This window comes from Nycticebus coucang, chromosome 8 (assembly GCF_027406575.1).
Source record: "Nycticebus coucang isolate mNycCou1 chromosome 8, mNycCou1.pri, whole genome shotgun sequence".
Classification (NCBI taxonomy): domain Eukaryota; kingdom Metazoa; phylum Chordata; class Mammalia; order Primates; family Lorisidae; genus Nycticebus; species Nycticebus coucang.
The window spans coordinates 35,345,896-35,368,839 of NC_069787.1; the positions used below are offsets into that span (position 1 = coordinate 35,345,896).

Genomic DNA, 22,944 nt, shown 5'->3' on the forward strand with positions numbered 1-22,944 from the left:
AGTTTCTATCTGAAACTATCTTTCAGATAGTTTTCTTCTTTCCTTTTTTTGTATATTTGCTCCAAGATGTTTTGTAATCAAGATTTTAATAACAACTTTAGGGGAACAACAATTATGGGTCTTGAAAAAAATATTAGTCTTTTATGAGAAATATCCTTTTCATGCTTAAATGAGAGCCTGGCTAAAATGGCTTTATTATCTGACCAGACGTCTGGAAACCTAGAGTTGATTTAGTGACTATCAGGAAGTCACTTCCTTCTGATTTTCTATCCACTTTAAAGGATTTCTCTAATCCCTTGAAAGGACTTTTTGAGGCTTATGTAGTATCTTAAGGAATTTTGTATTTCTTCTGGGTATATGTTGGTATGAAACAGGAAGGGGGACAATCCACCTGCCTCTGCCTCCCAGAGTGCTAGGATTACAGGCCTGAGCCACCGTGAGCAGTCCTAGAGATAGGATCTTGCTGTCTCCCAGGTTGGAGTGTAGTGGCCTGATCATAGCTCACTGCAACCTCAACTCCTGGGCTTAGTGATCCTCCCTTCCTCCTCAGCAATCCTCCCTTCCTCCTCAGCCTCAGGCTTGTGCCACCACACCTGGCTAATTTTTGTGTATGTTTTGTAGAGATGGGGTTTCACTAAGTGGCCTAAACTGATCTCAAGCTCATGGCCTCGGGTGATCCTCCCACCTCTGCTTCTCAAAGGGCAGGTATTACATATCAGAGCTACTTTGCCCAGCCTTTTTTCCTTTAAAAATCCACTTGAGCTACTACTAACTGGAGTAGCCAATTTTTTTAATCCATTCCTTAAGGGTTGCAGTCCTCAAATTTGGCCCAAATTAACTCTCTACTTATATTAAGTTTTGCTTCAGACCTTTTCTTAAAGTCGATAGTCTTAAATTTGTGGGAATGGGTTAGTATACGCATATAAGATGAATGAACCAATTTCCTAGTTTAGTTTTCTTCTCTTTTTTTTTGAGACTGAGTCTCACTATGTCACCCTTGGTATAGTGCCGTGGTGTCACAGCTCACAGCAACCTCCAACTCTTGGGTTTAAGCGATTCTCTTGCCTCAGCCTCCTAAGTAGCTGGGACTACAGGTGACCACCACAACGCCCAGCTATTTTTTTTTTTGGTTGCAGCTGCCATTGTTGTTTTAGCAGGCCCGGGCTGGGCTCCAACCCAACAGCTTCAGTATATGTGGCTGGAACCCTACTCACTGAGCTACAGGCGCCGAGCTGTTTTCCTCTCTATTAAAATACATCTCTTTTTTTTTTTTTTTTTTGTAGAGACAGAGTCTCACTTTATGGCCCTCGGTAGAGTGCCGTGGCCTCACACAGCTGCCAGCAACCTCCAACTCCTGGGCTTAAGCGATTCTCTTGCCTCAGCCTCCCAAGTAGCTGGGACTACAGGCGTAAAATACATCTCTTAATAAAAGTTCTTTATAAAACAAAATAAAAATAAAAAAATAAAATAAATAAATAAAAAAAAAGAAACAGAAAGGGGTCTAAAATGTATCTCAATTTTGCAAGTAAATGTTTACTTTTCAGCATAATTATATAATAACTGATTTTCAAGTGATTTTGAATGGCAGATACTTTGTATGCATAGTTATGATACAACATTTAACAATACATAGGAAATCATAAGTTCTATAATTTGGTAATATTCTACTATTAACAGTCTACTAAAAATTCCTTTTTTTTATGTCATTGGTGGTTAACATTTCGATCAGGTATATTAGATATGGGGTATTTTGATGAGCAAAATATCTTATGCCCCTGCCTCTTGTACAATATATGATAGGCAGTAAGTGGCAATATTACTTATGAACTAATATAAGTTAATTGCTGCCTCCTTTTCTGACTCAGATTTACACTCCACAGTCTTTCCAGGAGCTAGATGCATGGTATTATCCAGCTCTTTTCCTACAAGGCAAAAGCCAGGTGGAAGGAAAGCCACCATCTTCAGAGTCAGTATTAAGTATTTTGGTTTAAAAGTCCTTTCCAGATGATGTTGATCCTCCTAGCCAGTAAAGAAGTGATCATGACAACTAAGGAGTAAGTAATGATGATAACATCGATAAAATAGTTTCTAAGCCATCCTCACTGTTTTTATAGGAGGGAACAAGATCTGCCAGATTTTTTTTTTTTCTTTGAGACAAGAGTCTCAGTCTGATGCCCCAGAGTAGAATGCCATGAAGTGAGCATAGCTCACAGCAACTTCAAACTCCTGGGTTCAAGGGATCCTCCTGCCTTACCCTCCCAAGTAGATGAGACTACCGGCTCCTGCCACAGTGCCTGGCTCTAACATTTTATTTTTAGTAGAGACAGGGTCTCACTCTTGCTTAGGCTGGTCTCAAACTCCTAAAGTCAAGGGATCTTCTGGCCTTGACCTCCCAGAGTGCTAGCATTCCAAGAGTAAGCCACCACACCTGGCCCAGAATCATTAATACAAGCATTCAACATGCTTACAGAGGGCTTCAAGCGTGATAGTTATGAAGTCAATGTGTGTAGTAAACAAAACATGTTGTAGGTGTGTTCAGTATGGAGCTAATTGATAAAGTGTCATTAAAAGTAATAATGCCAGGCCGGCAGTGGCTGACGCCTGTAATCCCAGAACTTGGGAGGCTGAGATGGACAGATTGCCTGAGCTTGCACACAGGTTGGAGAAAAGCCTGAGCAAGAGTGAGACCCTGTCTCTAAAAAATAGCCAGGTGTTGTGGCAGGAGCCTGTAGTCCCAGCTACTCGGGAGACTGAAGCTAGAGAATTGCTTAAGCCGAAGAGGTTGAGGTTGAGTTGAGCTGTGACGCCACGGCACTCTACCAAGGGCGACAGAGTGAGACTATCTCAAAAAAAAAAAAAAAAAGGTAATAATTTTGATGACATATGTGCATTGGTACCTGTCAGCAGCAGGCCATCTTTAAATTAAAAAAAAACAAACATCCACTGTGGGCGGCAGGTGGCTCACATCTGCAATCCTAGCAGTCTGGGAGGCTCAGGCAGGAGAATCAATTGAGCTTGGAAATTGGAGACCAGCCTGAGCAAGAGTCCATTTCTATTAAAAATAGAAAAATTAGCTAAGTATTGTTGCGGACACCTGTAGTCCCAGCTACTCAGGAGGCTCAGGCAAGAGGATCACTTGAACACGGGAGCTTGGACTGATTGTGAGCTAGGCTGATACTATGGCACTCTACCCAGGGCAACAGAGTGAGAAAAAAGGAAAAATTAGCTGTGCATTATAGTGGGTGCCTGTAGTCCCAGCTATTCAGGAGGCTGAGGCAGGAAGATTGCTTGAATCTAAAAGTTTGAGGTTGCTGTGGGGTTGTTGTTTGAGAGTCCTGATGCCATGGCATTCTAGCCTGGGACATGAGAGTGAGACTATATCTCCAAAAAAAAAGAATGGAGGCTGTTCTCAAACTGGGAACATACATTTTTGTTTTATTTTGTTGATGTTGGAGCTGTGCCCTGCACTTTGTGTTGTATCCATAATTTTTAAAAATTAATTAATATTTCTTTGTTTATTGATTTTAAGAGACAGGTTTGCTTTGTCTCCCAGGCTAGTGTGCAGTTGTGCAGTCATAGCTTACTGCAATTTGAAATCCTTGACTCATGTGATCCTTCTGCGTCAGCCTCCTGAGCAGCTAGAACTACAGGTGCATATCACCACACCTACTGATTTGGGGGGTTTTGGTAGAGATATGATCTTGCTATGTTGCCTGGGCTGTGCTTGAACTCCTGGCCTCAAATGATCCTCTCATCTCAGTCTCCCAAACTGCTAGGATTATTACAGACATGAGCTGCCACACCGTGACTTTATTTCAGTAATTCCTGTCCATGGAGAATTTTCTTGGCAGCGACTATGTACATGCTATTTAAGGTAGAAATACTGTGACCTTGCAATAAATTTGAGACAGAAGCAAATTTGTGAGGAATCATAACTGGGCAAAATTTTTATATATTGATATAAATGCATCATATGTATCTACATAGATAAATAGGTAAATATCCAACTTGTACTCTTTAACATTTACAGGATAATGCAAATTGTGCATTAAATTTAACATAAAGATAAGGATAATATGTTTTTTGTTTTTCTGCTACATACTATGGATAGGCTTTGCATTTCTTTTGTGTACTTTTATTTCCATAAATTTTCATAGCAGTTCTACAGAGTAGATGGTTTTATTTCCATTTTACAGATGATGTAAAATGTTGGTCTCAAATGCATATACACTCATACACACACACAGTAAACGTGAGTGGACTAACCAGAACATTGGCTCTAAGCTTTGATTTCTGGCCCAATGGGTTGTCTGTGAGAAGGTGTACTTAGTCTAAAGAGGGATAGGGCTGAAGTGGAAAGAGCCTGTGAATGCCTGGATGGGGGGTCTACTGTGCTGCCAAAATGAGTCCTACCACACTCCTGCTCATGCCACCCCAAGGCTGGCATTGGTCCTCTGCCTTTTCCCAGCCACATCTCTGTTCAGTCCTGACCTGCCTTCCAGGACCTGGAACTTTATTTAATCTTCTTCTCTTTCCTTTCACATCATTTTAGCTCCTAACTTCTCGTGCTTTGGTATCTTTCTAACTAGCCTCCCTGCCTCTGTGTTTTCCCAGTTAAAATCCATTGTCCACACTGCTTTGAGCTTGATTCTCCTATGCAGTTGTACCCGTGAATCTTTATAAACTCCGAGTTGCCTACCAGCAAGGTCTGCATTTACCAGTATTAGTACAGACTCCAACAATCTAACCTTTAGCTGCCTTTGTATCTTTAGGTCTTGCTAATCCGTCTTCCCTCATGTTCTAGTGTACCCATGCTGCAGATCCAGGGGTACATTGCCCACCTCTGTTATAGCTCTCTGCTTGCCTAGGGTGAGGGAAAGGGAAAGATTTGAGCTTTCTTTTTTAAACAACAGATTTTTGAGTACTCATGTGGTTCAAAAATCAAACACTATAAAAAGATATTCTACGATCTTCCATTCTGTCCCCCATCTAGCTGACTTAAAATGTCATTATGAAAGTTTTGAGATACACAAAGATCAAGAAACATAAAATCTACACAGACAGAAACAAGTGAAACCCTCCCAGCAACACTGGTGAGCCATGCAAGTTAAAACTTTCATGGGTGAATCAGAAAAGACACTGTCGACTGTGTTTCTTAGAAGTAAAATAATGGACCATAATATAGCCTCCCTCCAAACTTTAGTAGTGGGGTTGCGCCTGTGGCTTAACGGAGTAGGGTGCCAGCCTCATATGCCAGAGGTGGCAGGTTTAAACCCAGCCCGACCAAAAACTGCAAACTTTAGTAGTGACCTACGTACTGCCCCTTCCCTTGGTGTAATCCCTTTTATTAGTTTCTTATATATCCTGCCCGGGTATCTATGCACAGTAAATATATGTTCTTTTTTTTTTTTTTTTTTTTTTTGAGACAGAGCCTCAAGCTATCGCCCTGGGTAGAGTGCTGTGGCATCACAGCTCATAGCAACCTCCAACTCCTGGGCTCAAGCGATTCTCCTGCCTCCCCCTCCCAAGTAGCTAGGACTACAGGCGCCTGTCACAATGGCCGGCTGATTGTTGGTTCCAGCCGTCATTGTTGTTTGGCGGGCCCGTGGCTGGATTCGAACCCCCAGCTCAGGTGTATGTGGCTGGTGTGGCTGATGCCTTAGCCGCTTGAGCCACAGGCGCTGAGCCTAAATATATGTTCTTATTTCCCCCCATGTTTACGTGAAAGGGGGCGCTTGCCATACATCTCTTCTCATTGCTTTAACAAGTTAACAATAGAGCACTTTCTCTTTTTTTATGTCCACATGTTCTTATAATTTGTTTAATTAATCACCTGTTAATGGACATCCAGGTTGTTTCCAATATTTTATTATAATGTTCCATTGCATATGTCCACTTACATCTGAGATTATTGGGTCAAAGGCAGTATGTTACTTGCAGATCAGTCCTCTAAGAAAACCTTGTTGTCCCTACACAGAGCCCATACTCTAGGCTCGCATCAGTGTACTTCTCATATTTGTGTGCAAAATCTTATAAATAATTCCCTTTTAATTTTAGCTAACTTGATCACAAATAAAATTTCTTTCACGAGATTAATCTTCCACAAACCTACAATGTACTTAAACCTTCAGTTTTGTCCTCTTACACTGGCCTTCTACCTTAGGACAAAAATATACTTTCCTTTTTCCATATCATTTTGACCACATAAAGTTCTCTCATGCAAAGGAAAAAATTATTTGCTCTTTTCATCTTTACCGAAAACATCCTCATAACTTTTTTCATTATCTTTCCTACTTAAGAATTCCTTACTGCCTTGTTGTATTTTTCTTCCTAAATCCCTTTGTAGATACAATCTTTAAATAACCTCTGAATGAGATAAAATTGTTCTTTGATAACACACAAAAAACTTCATGCCTTTTTACACAGTTTTTCACACCATGACCACGTCATACTTTCCTTGTACACTTTGCATTGAGAATTTTCTCCAGTAAATTTAATCACATGTATTAGAATCTTATATTCAGTAACCTTAATTTTTTGTGAAAACCTAGTAAAAGAGCAATTTAAACTATTTAGCTTCTCTATGTCATATAAAATAAGATGCTGAAAATGTGTTTTAATATTGGAACTTACTTAGAGACCTGAACATTAAATCAGTATCTATTATTTAATTTTACTTTCAGGTTTTATGTTACCAAAAAGAGGTTTGTTTGTATAAACATTTATGCCTTTTACATTCACTTAATTTACCTAATTTTAACAATTATGTTTGAATTGTTTATGAAAATTTTATGAGACATTGAACAAAACTAGCCATTATCTCAAGTTATTTTCCTGTTGATCATTCTTCCAGCATGCAAATGTTAGGTAATTGTAGCCTAAATTGGCACTCCAGGGACTGTAAGACACTGGTCAACATAAGGAACTAGGCCTGCTCTACTGATATGTACATGTAGGTCTGGTCTATGAAAATTAGGTCAACTTAAGGAAGTGGTCACTGTAGGGAGGTGGTCAACCATGGAGGTTCTACTGTATTTTGCTGATCAGAAGACACAGCTATTAGCTGGCTGGGAACAATGGGAAAAATTACATTAACTGTGGTTGTAAACTTTTTGGGTTTTTTTTTTTTTTTTTTTTACCATCTTGTGAAAGGTTTTTGAAGCTCGATAATAAAAAGAAGAAGAAGAAAAAAAAAAAGACACAGCTATATTTACCAAAGATAATTTAGTTCAAAATATTAAGGGAGGTAAAAATATTTTGTTGCATGAATACCACGTATAATGCTTAAGTTAGGGCTTCTGATGTGCCTGTCACCAGAATAGTATTCATGATACCCAGTCAGGCAAGTTTTTATTCGTCATACCCAGTAGGTAAGTCCCCCTCCCTCCTTCCTGATTTACAGTGCCTTGTATGTCTTTTTGTACCTATGTGTTCCCATTGTTTAGCTCCCACTTATTAGTGAGAACATATTTACCCAAGATTTATTCAACTCATGTGAATTAGGCATCTGAATTAGGTTCTATTTTTTTTGTTTTTGTTTTTGAGACAGAGTCTCATTTTGTTGCCCTCAGTAGAGTGCCATGGCCTAACAGCTCACAGCAACCTCAAAGTCTTGGGCTTAAGTGATTCTCTTACCCTCAGCCTCCCAAGTAGCTGGGACTACAGGTGCCCACCACAATGCCTGGCTATTTTTTTTGTTGTAGTTGTCATTGTTTGGCAGGCCCGGGCTGGGTTTGAACTCGCCAGCTCCCATGTATGTGGTTGGTACCCTAACCTCTGAGCTACAGGTGCTGAGCCAGATTCTATTTTTTTGATAACATATTTGATAAGTACCTTTTTTCTTTAATCCAATTAATTAGGGCTCTCTCTAATTAATGGAGAAATATCACTTATCCATAACACTTATGGACATATAGACTTGGCACCCAGACAGAAGCAGATCTTACAACTTCATTAAAGATACTTCATTTGCCAGTTTTCAAGTAGTTACTCTCCCTTCTTTGACTATCAATTTTCTGATTACCTTGTTCCATTGCTCTAAACAGTGTTAGGCAACCCTAAATTTATACTTCCAAAGGTATGGCTCCCATATAAAACAAGTAAACAGTTTATAGAACTTAGATCTGAACTATTATTTGCTAGAACAAAGAAAGAGTAGAGGCCTGGTTAAGACAAGATGGCTGAGATAAGCTCCTTAAACAAAGGTAAAGTTGGTTATGTAAACCTATAGCCGATGTCTTACCCATTGTAAACATTTCTAGTGGTTTAGATACAGATAGGGAGACACTCCTACAAAGGGAGATTTCCTTTATGGATGTAATTTTTTTTACAGAGAGTTTGGAAAAAGCTAGGTAAATGTCAGAGACTATCTTTTCAATTTAGTTTGTTGGTAATTAGATTACCAACCTCAAAGTGGAGCCCTTTAAGGAACAGGGCAAAGAATAACCAGTAGAAACTTATTGGAACTTCCCCTGGAGGCCCATCAGTCCTGATGGCTAACATGGAAATTATTTTCAGAGGGTAGCTATCCTATTTTTAGATTTGCCAAAAATCTTTTGGGCAGTCCTTTTTCAGTGTCATGACTGTTTGCACAAATGACAATAAATTTTTGGGAACTACTATTTTAGTATTTGGCTTATTTAGAAAAGTCCCCTGAGCAGGCCTAAATATCTTTCTAGATTGTTGGTTGTCGTGGAGCTGAAATACTTTTGAACTTTGTGTAGACCAGGTGGAGCTTGTGGGTTCCTTGTTATCATTCTTAGGAGAGTACCACTGCTTCATTTATCCATTCTGGGCCTACCTGGGACTCACCAACAACCTGTGTATTTGTTGACAGAGGTCAGGTATCCCAGGGTCAGAAGTTATAAGTAAGACCCTGAATTCTTCAAAAAACTTTCGAAGGTCTTTCCTAGATTTAGGAAATTTTCAAACTGTTCCTTCGAAATCCATTTTTATCTAGGGAGTACAGGTCACTCAGGATTATCTCCTGAATTTTTAGGTGATTGGCTTATTTTTAAAAAACGTTTAACTGCTTTTTTCAGGAAAGAAAGGCAATTCAGACAAAGTTAGTAGATCATAATATTAAGGTAAAGTAGGATAGAGGAGAATAATAGGAGTTACCTGAGTTTTACCATCTTGGTGTGAGGGATATATTGCATTTCCAGCTTTTCATTAGCTCTTTTCAGTGAATCTTCTTAAAAGGTGATTTTAGAATTGTATTGTTTCTTTGAGGCTTCTGACTGCCAATAAAAATCCTGTTCTCTCTACCTAATTTGGAAGGCTTTTAGGGTTCAAGTGTACTTCTTAGATGAATAGTCTTTCTCATCTGAGACATTCCATATAATGGCCATTGTAATTCTGGACTATCATTGGTAAGATTTTGCCACTTTTTAAGTAAGTACTTGTAGCTCTCAAATTTCTTTGAGAGCTTCTTTCTATACCTAGTTCTTTCTATACCTTGTTCCTTATTTCTACCTGAGACCTCATCAGGATGGACTTTCCTGTCCATGTGCCTACCAGCACTCTGATCATCTCCACTGAAGTAATCTCTAAGAAGATTTAGGCTCTACATGGTTTTGAAGTCTTCTGAGCCCTCACCAGAATTATCCTTAATGCTCCATTTATAGCAATGTAGCCTATTCCCAACATTTACTTCAAAACTCTCCCAGCTACTGCTCAATAATACCCAGTTCCAAAGCCGCTTCTACATTTTTAGGTATTTTGTTACAGCAATAGCCCCACTCCCAGTATTACCAATTTTCGTAGCTCATTTTCTGTAACTGTAACATAAAATTAGAGGTTGGATACTTTTTTATAAACAACTGAAGTTCATTTGGCGCATAGTGTGGAGGCTGGGAGATTCGAGATAAAGAGGGTACATCTGGCAAGGGCCTTCTTCCTGGGTCATAATATGGCATAAGGTGTCACATGATAGGAGAGTGAGTTAGAAAGAGCAGAAATGGAAAAACCCTCTCTGAGGTAGCTAACCCATTTCCATAATAACCACATTAATCCATCCATAAGGGCAAAGCCATCATGACCTAATCACCTCCTAATGGGTCTACCTCTTAATACTATTGCAATGGAGATTAGAGATTTGTTTTTTTTTATGTTTTTAGTTTAAATCGATAGAAAACATTGTGTATTCTTATCATATACAACATGATGTCCCACAAAGATATATGTAGACACACAGAGAGACAAACACACATTGGAGAATGATTAGCTAATTAACAAATGCAATTCCCCACATTTTTGTGATCAGAACACATAACATCTATTCTCTTTTACATCATTAACTATAGTCACTTTACAGTAGATCTTTTGAAACTTATCCCTCCTAGCTAACTGCAATTATGTATCCTTTGAGTGATAATCTCCCCATCTCCCTCCTCTCTGCCTGCTCTACACTCTTACCTACCATTATACACACTACTTTGATAAGATCAACTTTTTTGGATTCCATGTGAGTGAGATCACGTAGTATTTGCCTTTCTGTGCTTACCTTATTTCCTTTAAGATAATGTCCTCTAGGGGCGGTGCCTGTGGCTCAGTCGGTAAGGCGCCGGCCCCATATACCAAGGGTGACGAGTTCAAACCCGGCCTTGGCTGAACTGCAACCAAAAACTAGCCGGGCGTTGTGGTGGGCGCCTGTAGTCCCAGCTACTCGGGAGGCTGAGGCAAGAGAATTGCTTAAGCCCAGGAGTTGGAGGTTGCTGTGAGCTGTGTGACACCACGGCACTCTACCGAGGGCCATAAAGTGAGACTCTGTCTCTACAAAAAAAAAAATAATAATAATGTCCTCTAGATTCGTGCATGTTGTCAAAAATGACAGGATTTCTATCTTTTATATGGCTGAGGTATTTAATTATGTGTATGTACCACATTTTCTTTTAACTGTTCATTCCCTAGTGGACACTTAGATTGATCCCATATCTTGGGTATTGTGAATAATGCAACTATAAATGTGGGAGTACAGATGTCTCTTTGACATACTGATTTTGTATATATACTTAGTAGTGGGATCGCTGAATCATACGACATGTAGTTATATTTTTAACTTTTTGAAGATCCCCATACTGTTTTTCATAACTACTATACTAATTTACATTTCCATTAACAATGTATGAGGATTCCCTTCTAAGTCCTTTCCAATACTTGTTATCTTTTTGACAATAGCCAATCTCTCATGGTGGTGAGGTGGTATCTCATGGTGACTTTGATTTGCACAGCCCTGGTTGGTGATATTGAACATTTTTTCATATTCCTGTTGGTCATTTGTGTATGTTCTTTTGAGAAATATCTATTCAGGTCATTGCAATGGCAATTAAATTTCAACTTGACTTTTGGGGGAGACAAACTATACCATCAAATTTTTAAAATCTCTTGGAAAATGGGCGGCACCTGTGGCTCAAGGAGTAGGGCACGGGTCCTATATGCCGGAGGTGGCGGGTTCAAAACCCTGCCCTGGCCAAAAAATAAAATAAAATAAAATAAAATCTCTTGGAAAATTAGATCTATCCCAGATAGCTTCTATCTCAGTCAGAGTACTCATCCTCTATTTTTCCCTCTGATGTTATTTGTCTGTTCCATGGATGCTTTTACATTTGAAATCTCCAATCCTCAAAGAACATGGGATTTCTTGAGTACTTGAAAAGACCAGAGGTAAGAAGACTAGCAAAAGAATTGTTGACCGGTATGACACCAGATTGCCTTACCCAATGGATGTTTCTTTTTCTTTTAATGAAATTAAAATAGTTGTAGTAGAAAACCCATCAATTTATTTTCTTCATTTTAATGTCTTAAGAGACTATGATCTGTTTGTCTCGGTCTCTTCACATAATAGTGTTTAGCTAAAATCAGAAAGCATTAGTTTGCTTTTTTTTGAGACAGTCTCACTGTGTCACCCGCGGTAGAGTACTATGGCATCATGACTCATAGCAACCTCAAACTCACACAACCCTCTTGGGCTTAAGCAATTCTCTTGCCTCAGCCTTCCAAGTAGCTGGGACTACAGGCACCCTCCACAATGTCTGGAGGCATTTTTTTCTAGTTGTCATTTTTTTTTTTTTTTTTTTTGTAGAGACAGAGTCTCATTTTATGGCCCTCGGTAGAGTGCCATGGCCTTACACAGCTCACAGCAACCTCCAACTCCTGGGCTTAAGCGATTCTCTTGCCTCAGCCTCCCAAGTAGCTGGGACTACAGGCGCCTGCCACAACGCCTGGCTATTTTTTTTTTTTTTTTGGTTGCAGTTTGGCGGGGGCGGGTTTGAACCTGCCACCCTCGGTATATGGGGCCGGCGCCGGCGCCTTACGACTGAGCCACAGGCGCCACCCAGTTGTCATTGTTGTTTAGCAGGCCCAGGCCAGGTTCAAAACCACCAGCCCTCGTGTATGTGGCCAGCACCCTAACCACTGAGCTATGGGTGCCAAGTCTGGTTTGCATTTTTTAAATATAAAACTAAAAAACTCGATGAATTAGTAACTTGAACAATATGTCAAAGCTTTGACTCTGAGAAACAAATGCAATTCTGAAAATGTTTATCTGATGTTATCACAGAATATATTTTCTGGAGCCATCTGCCTTCCAAAGTTTATCTCCGTTGCACCTGTACTGAAAAATATTTCTGCCCACACACAGGAACTATTGTTCAAAGATTTTGCTGTTGATTCATCATGCTGGCTCTCTAGGAATTATTCACACTTGAAAATTTAATCTTAAAAAATAATGCATGCATGTAAAACAAAACAAAACCAAACACAACAAAACCCCAAAACTCTGCAAAGACATGAAGGAAAATAACATCTTTTCCCACTTCTGTCTATGGTCCCTCATCCCAAAAATAAGACTATTAATGATTTCTTGTAGATCCTTCCAAAGATATTTTCCGATGTACATATACACTTATGATATATACGCACACTCAGAACTTCCAGTTCTACACATCTTACTTAACACCTCTAAGGAGATTTTTCTGGCATCAGTATATATGTCTGTACTATTCTTCTGGCTACTTACTAAAGGTGTTACATTATATAAATATTTCCTAATTTAACCAGTCTCTTATAATCTTTCTGCTATAAACTACCACTAAGAACATTCCGTATGTCTGTCTGTGCATATATATATTTATAGGATACATTTCTAGATTAGAATTACGGGTTATCAGGTCTTTCGATTTTTGCCAGTCTGATAGATGACAAATGCTATGTTTTGTTGTTTTAATTTGCCTTTCTTCTGTTATCATCCAGTGTTACTTTGTCTAGGTGAGAACACAAGCTCAGGCTGCCAGGCAGGCAGGCTGGAACCTCTCATATTACTCATTATTATCATCTGCATTGCTTTTCTATTCCTTTTTCTCTGGGGGCAAAAGGGAGAAAAAAATTCTTATGGGGAAAGAAGCATTACAAATAAGATAACTAAATTATACTGTTAATTAACAAATCCATTCCTTGGCTTGGTGCCTGTGGCTCAAGCGGCCAAGGCGCCGATCCCATACACCTGAGCTGGCAGGTTGGAATCCAGCCTGGGTCCGCCAAACAACAATGATGGTTGCAACCAAAAAATAGCCAGCATTGTGGTGAGCGCCTGTGGTCCCAGGTACTTGGGAGGCAGAGGCAAGAGAATCGCTTGAGCCCAGGAGTTGGAGGTTGCTGTGAGCTGTGATGTCAAGGCACTCTACCCAGGGTGTCAGCTTGAGGTTCTGTCTCAAAGAAAAAACACAAACCCATTCCTTTTTCTCATCTCATTCTCTTTTCCTGTTCTGCTACTACATTTTAAAAATACTTTCTTTCTATTCCTTTTACCAGTGTCTCTCACTAGCCAGAGAGACATAAACATTCCATTCTTACATCTGTCTAAACAGGTTTTATAAACAAAATGTTCCCAGAATTATTGGTTTATTTCCTTGATATACCTGAAAATTATTTCCACTCAACAACCCAGTAGAATGCCAACTCTGCGAGGACAAGGCTTTTCACTTCTATACACCTATGTCCTGGTACAGTGTCTGACATATGGTAGACATGCAATAATGTTCCTTTTTTCTTTAATACATACTTTTATTGTGTAAAATATACATAATAAAATTTACTATTTTAGCTATCCATTTTTAAGTGCCCAGTTTGTTAGCATTAGGCACATTTACATTTCAGTTATTTTCTTTTGAATTGAGTTATTTTGTCCTTGAAAGATGCCAAGAACCAGATGGTCATATAAATTCACATTACCCTTGTTTCCTCTAGATGAAGTCATAAGGAAACGTCTCCTAATTGATGGAGATGGTGCTGGAGATGATCGGAGAATTAATCTGCTGGTAAAGAGTTTCATTAAATGGTGCAACTCAGGATCCCAAGAAGAAGGGTATTTCATTTCACTGTTCTTTCAATACTAATGTCTTGACATGATTTATTTAATCTTATTTTATTTTTTGAGACAGAGTCACATTTTGTTGCCCAGGCTGGAGTACTTAGGCGTCAACCTAGCTCATCGCAACCTCAAACTCATAAGCTCAAGTGATCCTCCTGCTTCAGCCTTTCAGTACCAGGGACTACAGGTAGCCCTGTGAGGCATGGCTTATTAAAGAAAGAAATGTTTTTTATAACTTGTTTGTTTTAAGTACAGACTGGGTCTCACTCTTGCTCAGACTGGTCTGGAACTCCTGAGCTAAAAGCAATCCTCCTGCCTTGGCCTCCTAGAGTGCTAGGATTACAGCCATGAGCCACTGTACCTGGCCCTATGTGATTTTAGATCATATATTAAGATTGTGTTACTATTTCAAATTTTCGTTTACCTTAAATGTCTAGAGAAGTCAACTCTTAATTAATCAGGAATAGAGTCTTCTCTTCGTCAGGTCTCCTTATGTTTACTAAAATGTGCAGAAGGCAGAGTGGTAAGAAGAAATAAAGATTAAATTCAGGCTCATTGATTTAATTACTTTTAGCTGATAAATGATCAAATATCCAGAGAAATTTTCTTCTTTGTTTTTTTTTTTGTTGCAGTTTGGCCAGGGCTGGGTTTGAACCCGCCACCCTTGGCATATGGGGCCGGTGCCCTACTCACTGAGCCACAGGCGCCGCCCTCTTCTTTGTTGATAATTAAAAGTTGCTGATGTGTGTATGTGTACATATATATGTATTTTTAATGATTCTTTATTACGTAGGACATTTTTCCTCATTTGAACTGGCTTTCTACATAAATAAATAATTGTACAGAGTGAAAAAGTTGTGAGAACATAACTGTAAAGCCATCTATTTTTTTTTTTTTTTTTTGTAGAGACAGAGTCTCACTTTATGGCCCTCGGTAGAGTGCCGTGGCCTCACACAGCTCACAGCAACCTCCAACTCCTGGGCTTAAGCGATTCTCTTGCCTCAGCCTCCCGAGTAGCTGGGACTATAGGCCCCCCCCACAACGCCCAGCTATTTTTTGGTTGCAGTTCAGCCGGGGCCGGGTTTGAACCCGCCACCCTTGGTGTATGGGGCCGGCACCTTACCGACTGAGCCACAGGCGCCACCCAAAACCATTTTAATCAAAATGTTTTTTAAGTATTTTAAGGCTCGGCACCAGCCACATACACCAAGGGTGGTGGGTTCAAACCCGGCCCAGGACAGCTAAATAACAATGACAACTACATCAAAAAATAGCTGGGTGTTTTGGCAGGCGCCTGTAGTCCCAGCTACTTGGGAGGCTGAGGCAAGAGAACTGCGTAAGCCCAAGAGTTTGAGGTTGCTGTGAGCTGTGATGCGATGGCACTCTACCAAGGGCAATATAGTGAGTCTCTGTCTCAAAAAATAAAATAAATAAATAATTTGAATTTTGTTTTAAACAAAATTCAAATAATTGTTTGAATTAAGCCTGTAATTAAAGGCAGAGTACAGATGTCTTCATACAATGACTAAGAAAATGCCATGAAGGCTACGTTGAACAGTTTGATGAGAATGTTTCAGATTGTATATGAAACCAGCACATTGTACCCCTTGATTGCACTAATGTACACAGCAATGATTTAACAATAAAAAAGAAAAGAATTAAGCCTATATTGATGAAAACAATAGTCCCATCTTTGCATTTGTAATTAAAGCAGTTTATAAATTTTGAGTATATTTCAAGTGTATTTCTTTCTTTTAGAAGGGAAAAAAACACAAGACGTATATTCTATATTGTTTTAAATAAAGCACATGATTCTCTTAGAATTTGGTAGGAATTGGGCGGCGCCTGTGGCTCAGTCAGTAAGGCGCCGGCCCCATATACCGAGGGTGGCGGGTTCAAACCCGGCCCCGGCCAAACTGCAACCAAAAAATAGCCGGGCGTTGTGGTGGGCGCCTGTAGTCCCAGCTACTCGGGAGGCTGAGGCAGGAGAATCGCTTAAGCCCAGGAGTTGGAGGTTGCTGTGAGCTGTGTGAGGCCACGGCACTCTACCGAGGGCCGTAAAGTGAGACTCTGTCTCTACAAAAAAAAAAAAAAAAAAAGAATTTGGTAGGAATTAACTAGCAAATCTTTGCTTGCATTAAAACAGCTCAACTTTAGCAACTCACAAAGCATCTTTATTCTTTTTCTCTCTCTTTTTGATTTAGATATAGCCAGTACCAACGTATGCTGAGCACATTGTCTCAATGTGAATTTTCAATGGGCAAAACATTGTTGGTATATGATATGAATCTAAGAGAAATGGAAAATTATGAAAAAATTTACAAAGAAATAGGTAAAGTAATGTTTCTCTGTGTAATTTTATAGTCTAAAGGGAACAATATCTGCTGACAATTTTTTTTGATCAATGGTAAAAAATAACAATTAGAATATTAATGGAAAGCATACAGTAAGTGTTAGCTATAAAAATGTGTATTCTAATATGATACAGTAACTTGGGTTACAGTGATTTTTTTTGAAAATCCAGCATCTATTTTGTAAGCAGTGGAACTTCAGTTTAGAAACATATTTTAAAATTAAAAATGGACAGAGATTATAGTTGTTATAACTACCTTTAAAAACCTTTTTATGTAGAATGCAGCATTGCTGGAGCACATGAAAAGATTGCTGAGTGCAAAAAGCAAATTCTTCAAGCAAAACGAATACGAAAAAATCGCCAAGGTAAGCATTTCAAGCTATTTAATGTGCAAATACTTTATAACTATTATTTTCGTGCAGTTTTTAGTGTTATTAGGTAAGATCTGTAGCCATAATTAATCTGAATTATGAAAAAGAATTAGAAGCCAAGTACATTTCTTTAAAACTATATTATTCTTTTTTTTTTTTTTTTTTTTGTGGTTTTTGGCCGGGGCTGGGTTTGAACCCGCCACCTCCAGTATATGGGACCGGTGCCCTACTCCTTGAGCCACAGGCACCGCCCAAAAACTATATTATTCTTTACGATGAAGGAGGAAGAGTATACTGAAAAAAATATTCTTACTGGGTTGTATTGATTATTGTAGTATTCCTTTCCTTTTTCTTTTCTTTTTTTAATCCAAGTATTTCTTAAGTATTAGTTTTTTACTGTCTTCAGATTCTTCTGCCTAAATAGTGTTATGGTTAATCAGCAGAAGAGGCTTATATAAGTAGACTAGATTTAGGGTTTGGATTTTGTTGTTGTTGTTTATTTAATGGAGCTACTTTCAAGAAAAAGAAAAGAATTTAAACCCAATGAGTTTTTATTAGGTACAAAGAAAACAAACATTTATAGGCTACCTAAATGGTCAGAAGGTTATAGTATAGTTTTATTGAAATCTCTTATTTATTTATTTATTTACTTTGTCACCCTCGGTAGAGTGCTCTGGCATCATAGCTCACAGCAACCTCAAACTCTGGGGCTCAAGTGATCCTCTTGCCTCAGCCTCCCAAGTAGTTGGGACTACAGGTGCCCACCACAGTGCACAGCTATTTTTTAAAGACACGATCTTGTTCTTGCTCAGGTTGGTCTGGAGCTCCTGAGCTCAAGCAATCCACCAGCCTTGGCCTCCCAGAGTGCTAGGTTTATAAACGTGAGCTCTTTGTTTTTAAATTAGGATATGGCCTTACATACTTTGTAAAAACTATCAAAAGTATTTTTAATAACATGGGCATTGTTCCTCTTACGTTGTATATTGGAGAAAAATAAAAATAAAAAACATAATGTGGGTGGCGCCGTAGCTCAGTGGTTAGGGCGCTGGCCACATGCTACGGGACTGGTGGGTTTGAACCCAATCTGGGCCTGCTAAACAAAAAAAATATAGCTGGGCATTGTAGCAGGCACCTGTAGTCCCAGCTACTTGGGAGGCTGAGGCAAGAGAATCACTTGAGCCCAAGAGTTTGAGGTTGCTGTGAACTGTAATGCTACAGCACTCTACTGAGGTTGACAAAGTCAGACTCTGTTTCAAAAAAAAAAAAAGAAACAAAAATATAATCTGTAATCATCACTGTGACATATATCTGAAAAGTGGTGATTTTGGGATTGTCGGTTTTTATGGCTTAGATTCTTTTTTTGTTTTTTGTTTTATATTGTTTTACACTAAGCATGTATTATTTTGTAATTCAAATTTTTTTATTTAAAAAAAAAAAACCCACACTTTGATTGAATTAATATGCTCAGTTCCAAAATAATGAATTTCACCTTTTGATGAGCTAATTAAAATGAAGTTTAATTCCCTAATTTTAAAAGTTGGTTTTATATTTAGTCTAAGATGTGTGTGGTAGTGTTTTGATGGCCAATTTACAGCAAAATATATCAACTTATTAATAATTATTATCAATTCTAAAATGATTTCAAAGCTCGGCGCCTGTGGCTCAAGTGGCTAAAGCGCCAGCCACATATACCTGAGCTGGCGGGTTCGAATCCAGCCTGGGCCCGCCAAACAACAAAGACGGCTGCAACCAATAAATAGCTGGGCATTGTGGCGGGTGCCTGTAGTCCCAGCTACTTGGGAGGCGGAGGCAGGAGAATCGCTTGAGCCCAGGAGTTGGAGGTTGCTGTGATCTGTGATGCTACGGTACTCTACACAGGGCAACAGCTTGAGGCACTGTCTCAAAAAAAACAAAACAAAAAAAATAAATAAAATAAAATAAAATCATTTAAAAATATTTTGCGAACAGTGTTTTTGTTGGTTAATAGATGTTTAAGTGAATCCTGACATTCATCATTTCGTAAGAAAGGTTAACATGATTTATCTTTGAGGTCTCAGTAGAGCAGAAACAAGTACCTAAATTTTAAATCATTTAAATTTCTGAAATCTTTACCTTAATTAGTGAGAAGTGTAATTTGCTATTTGACTAATACCTGAGGTTAATGGTATGTACTTTACTGATTTTTTTTTCTGAGCAAATAGTAAGTCATTTTCATAATTAGTATATTTGATGGTCTGTAATCACTTAAGTTCTTTATGCTTATGCAGTCCTATTATTTTCTGTCCAGGACATACGGATGGAAAAATTGATTTGGAAGCTAAACTCTTTGTTTGGAACCCTTTTGATGCCATGTAACATTATGGTTATAGCTGAATCAAGTAAAGTTGGCAATATTCTTTCTGTCTTTCAGTGTTTTCATTTCTTGGTGTACTTGGAAACTGATTAGGAGAGATTTGTAATATTACTTCATTTTGATAATCCAGGTTCAATAAAACCTTAGTTGGGTTAATATTGTTATGTCTTTCAGAATATGATGCTTTGGCAAAAGTGATCCAGCATCATCCAGACAGGCATGAAACATTAAAGTAAGTTTAGAACTTTACTTTGAAAGGAACGCATTTTATTTTTAAAGAAATACATAATATGTTTGAAAAGGAGGGATCATATCTTCAATATTACATATTTTAATTCTGCTTGATTAGATTTTTTTCTTCCTGTGTCTTTACTGCCTATAGGTCTAAAATAAATCAATATGAAAATGAATAAATAGAATATTGTTTATTCGTATAGTAGCATACCAATAGCAGTTAGAAAGAATAGATACACACGTTTAAAACACAGATCTCAAAACCTAGTGAAGAAAAAATACATAATGATTTTAAAAATTAATCTTAAGTTTCCTGATTACATACAGAATAATAACCATTTATAAAAGTTAGAACCCCTCCTAAAATATTTTATCCTAATACTCCATGTTATTCGGAGATGCAAATATATGCCTAGGAAAGGATTGGAATGATGTAATGGTTGCCTAAGTGGGACGCAGAGGAGAAAAAAACCTAGGATAAAGGACTGGGCTAAGGTTCAAAACGGGTATTCAAGTTAATAGGCAATGTTTTATTAGTTTTACAAAAAGAAAAAAGAAATCTTGAAGTTAAGTATGACAAATGTATCAGTTTGGGGGTCTTGTTATTCTATTATGTGTATTTTCCTATGCTTTAAAAATTTATCTAAAAATCTTATTTTAATGAAAATAAGTGCTTATTTAGGAATTAAGAAGAAATCCTCAGCTTTGGAAGTGTTACACAATGGAGTGTTATAGCTCTTTATGCTTTTAAAAATTTTTAAAAATAGGGTGGCGCCTGTGGCTCAGTGAGTAGGGCGCCGGACCCATATACCGAGGGTGGCAGGTTCAAACCCAGCCCCAGCCAAACTGCAACAAAAAAAAATAGCCGGGCGTTGTGGCGGGTGCCTGTAGTCCCAGCTACTCGGAAGGCTGAGGCAGGAGAATCGCCTAAGCCCAGGAGTTGGAGGTTGCTGTGAGCTGTGTGACGCCACAGCACTCTGCCGAGGGCAATAAAGTGAAACTCTGTCTCTACAAAAAAAAAGAAAAAAAAGAAAAAAAATTTTTTTTAAAAATACGTTGTGGCGGGCACCTGTAGTCCCAGCTGCTCGGGAGGCTGAGGCAAGAGAATCGTGTAAGCCCAAGAGTTAGAGGTTGCTGTGAGCCGTGTGACGCCACGGCACTCTACCCGAGGGCGGTACAGTGAGACTCTGTCTCTACAAAAAAAAAAAAAAAAATTTTTAAAATACTATTTAGTAACTAAAAAGTTAGATATTAATTATAAATTCTGTTTCCCCAATTAACAAAGTATAATACTTGTTTATTTTTTTCCAGGGAACTAGAGGCTCTAGGTAAAGAATTAGAACATCTCTCACATATTAAAGAAAGCGTTGAAGATAAGGTATTTGCATATATATGTTAGCCTTTATGATATCTATATGTTTATAGATCAATTTGCATAATTTTTTTTTTTTTAACACAGCTGGAGTTGAGACGGAAACAGTTTCACGTTCTTCTTAGTACCATCCATGAACTTCAGCAAACACTGGAAAGTAAGTAGAAATAGTCTCAAAATGAATGTGTATAAGGAATTTTAAATGATTCGTGGGAGAGCCTTTTGGAGTGTAGCTGGATAACATTAGAAAGCCCTCATGTTGTTCAACTTTCTGAACATGTGTAAAGAATTCTTATTTTAGGGCGGCGCCTGTGGCTCAGCGGGTACGGGCGCCGGTCCCATATGCCGGAGGTGGCGGGTTCAAACCCAGCCCCGGCCAAATTAAAAAAAAAAAAAAAAAAAGAATTCTTATTTTATAGTAATATATGATCTAAATATATACTTAGTGGTTTAAATTAAGAAACATTAAAGAATGATAGGTTTGGAATTTTTCTTTGTTTATTATACTTTATTACTGTAAAGTAAAGCGAGGACCCAGGCAGGTGGTAAGTGCCTAAGAACATTTGTATACCCAATGTATGGTGGGTACTTTGGAGAACTGAAGATGCACTCCTTATATTGACTGCTGACAATTAGAAATTTCTATGTTTTCTGATTTTCTGATTCCTTTAAAGAAAAGCCTAAGACCTAGATTTTTTTGTTTGGTAGTGACATCTATCACACAAATTTAAAATTTGTGCTAATAAACATTAACCACTAAAACTTTCCTTTTTTCCTTTTTTTTTTTCTTTTGTCACTTATGAGGACAACAGTCTTAGGCTGCCATTTTGCTATCTTTGCTTTAAATACATTTTTTTTTTTTTTTGTGGTTTTTTTGGCCGGGGCTGGGTTTGAACCCGCCACCTACGGCATATGGGACTGGCGCCCTACTCCTTGAGCCACAGGCGCCGCCCTGCTTTAAATACATTAACTAATAAAGGCTAAACTGTTTTTAGGCACATTTAACTAAGGTTTTATGTTTCTCAATTACAGATGATGAAAAGCTGTCAGAGGTAGAAGAAGCTGAAGAAATAAGCTTGGAAACAGATCCTAAGCCGTAGATAGGCTAATCACTCATCATTCTTAAGAATACTGAAACAGCTATATGATCTTAAGTGTGTTTAAAATATGTTGTGCTCTTGAGATATTTAAAGTTTTGACAGTGAAATATTTTGCTTTTAAATTTTCATATACATTTCATTCATGTATCTTTACATAAGGGAAAATGATTTCAATATAGATTTGTTTTTATTGAAATGCATTTTTTATTCTTAAGAGGTAGGAGGCAACATCCAAAAATGTTTAATAAAATATTTTCAAACTGGATGTCTTTTTGCTCATTAGTATTCTAGGTATTTTTTAATTGGTAACATTGATTGGCTTACAAAATAAGTTGAAGATTTTAAGAAGGTGACATTTCTAGGATGTTTATGAGAAAATGGGTCAATTTCTGGAAATTGTGACCACTTTTGAAAATAGAGTCCATGAATAAAGTTCAGGAGGGCCAAGAATCTGTGAAATTATGTGCAAAACATTTATAGTATTTGTTTATTATAGGGAGAGGTTCCATGTTAGAATCACTGCTGAGAGAAGTAATTATAAGATACAAAATAAATTAATATACTGTCCATTTTATACATTTTTTTCCCTAATTCACAAGAAGTTTGGTTATTAAATGTTGTGTTGATATGTTTTCTCTCTGCTGCTTTATTATTTAGAAGCCATTTTCAATAGAAAAAAAGTATTGATAAACAGTTGAAGGAAATGATTAATTGTCTTGCATAAAGATTTCATAATCTTTAAAAAAAATCAAGCTAAGGCTGAACTACTTGTAATTTTCTTAAGTATTATATG

The 22,944-nt window shown here is 38.0% G+C and overlaps 1 protein-coding gene across 5 annotated transcripts in view; it reads left to right on the forward strand.

Annotated features, from left to right (window-relative positions):
* Positions 1-22,414, forward strand: part of THOC7 (THO complex subunit 7) — a 30,662-nt gene extending 8,248 nt beyond the window's left edge. For 4 of the 5 annotated variants that reach the window (XM_053600837.1, XM_053600836.1, XM_053600840.1 and 1 more), the window contains 7 exons: positions 14,245-14,362; positions 16,573-16,700; positions 17,000-17,086; positions 19,620-19,677; positions 20,991-21,057; positions 21,139-21,208; positions 22,084-22,414. In XM_053600837.1, the coding sequence (XP_053456812.1) occupies positions 14,245-14,362; positions 16,573-16,700; positions 17,000-17,086; positions 19,620-19,677; positions 20,991-21,057; positions 21,139-21,208; positions 22,084-22,151 (596 nt within the window). In that variant the 3' untranslated portion in view covers positions 22,152-22,414. The remainder of the gene's footprint in view (positions 1-14,244; positions 14,363-16,572; positions 16,701-16,999; positions 17,087-19,619; positions 19,678-20,990; positions 21,058-21,138; positions 21,209-22,083) is intronic. The other variant, XM_053600839.1, reaches the window with a different exon arrangement.
* Positions 22,415-22,944: the final 530 nt, after the last annotated feature.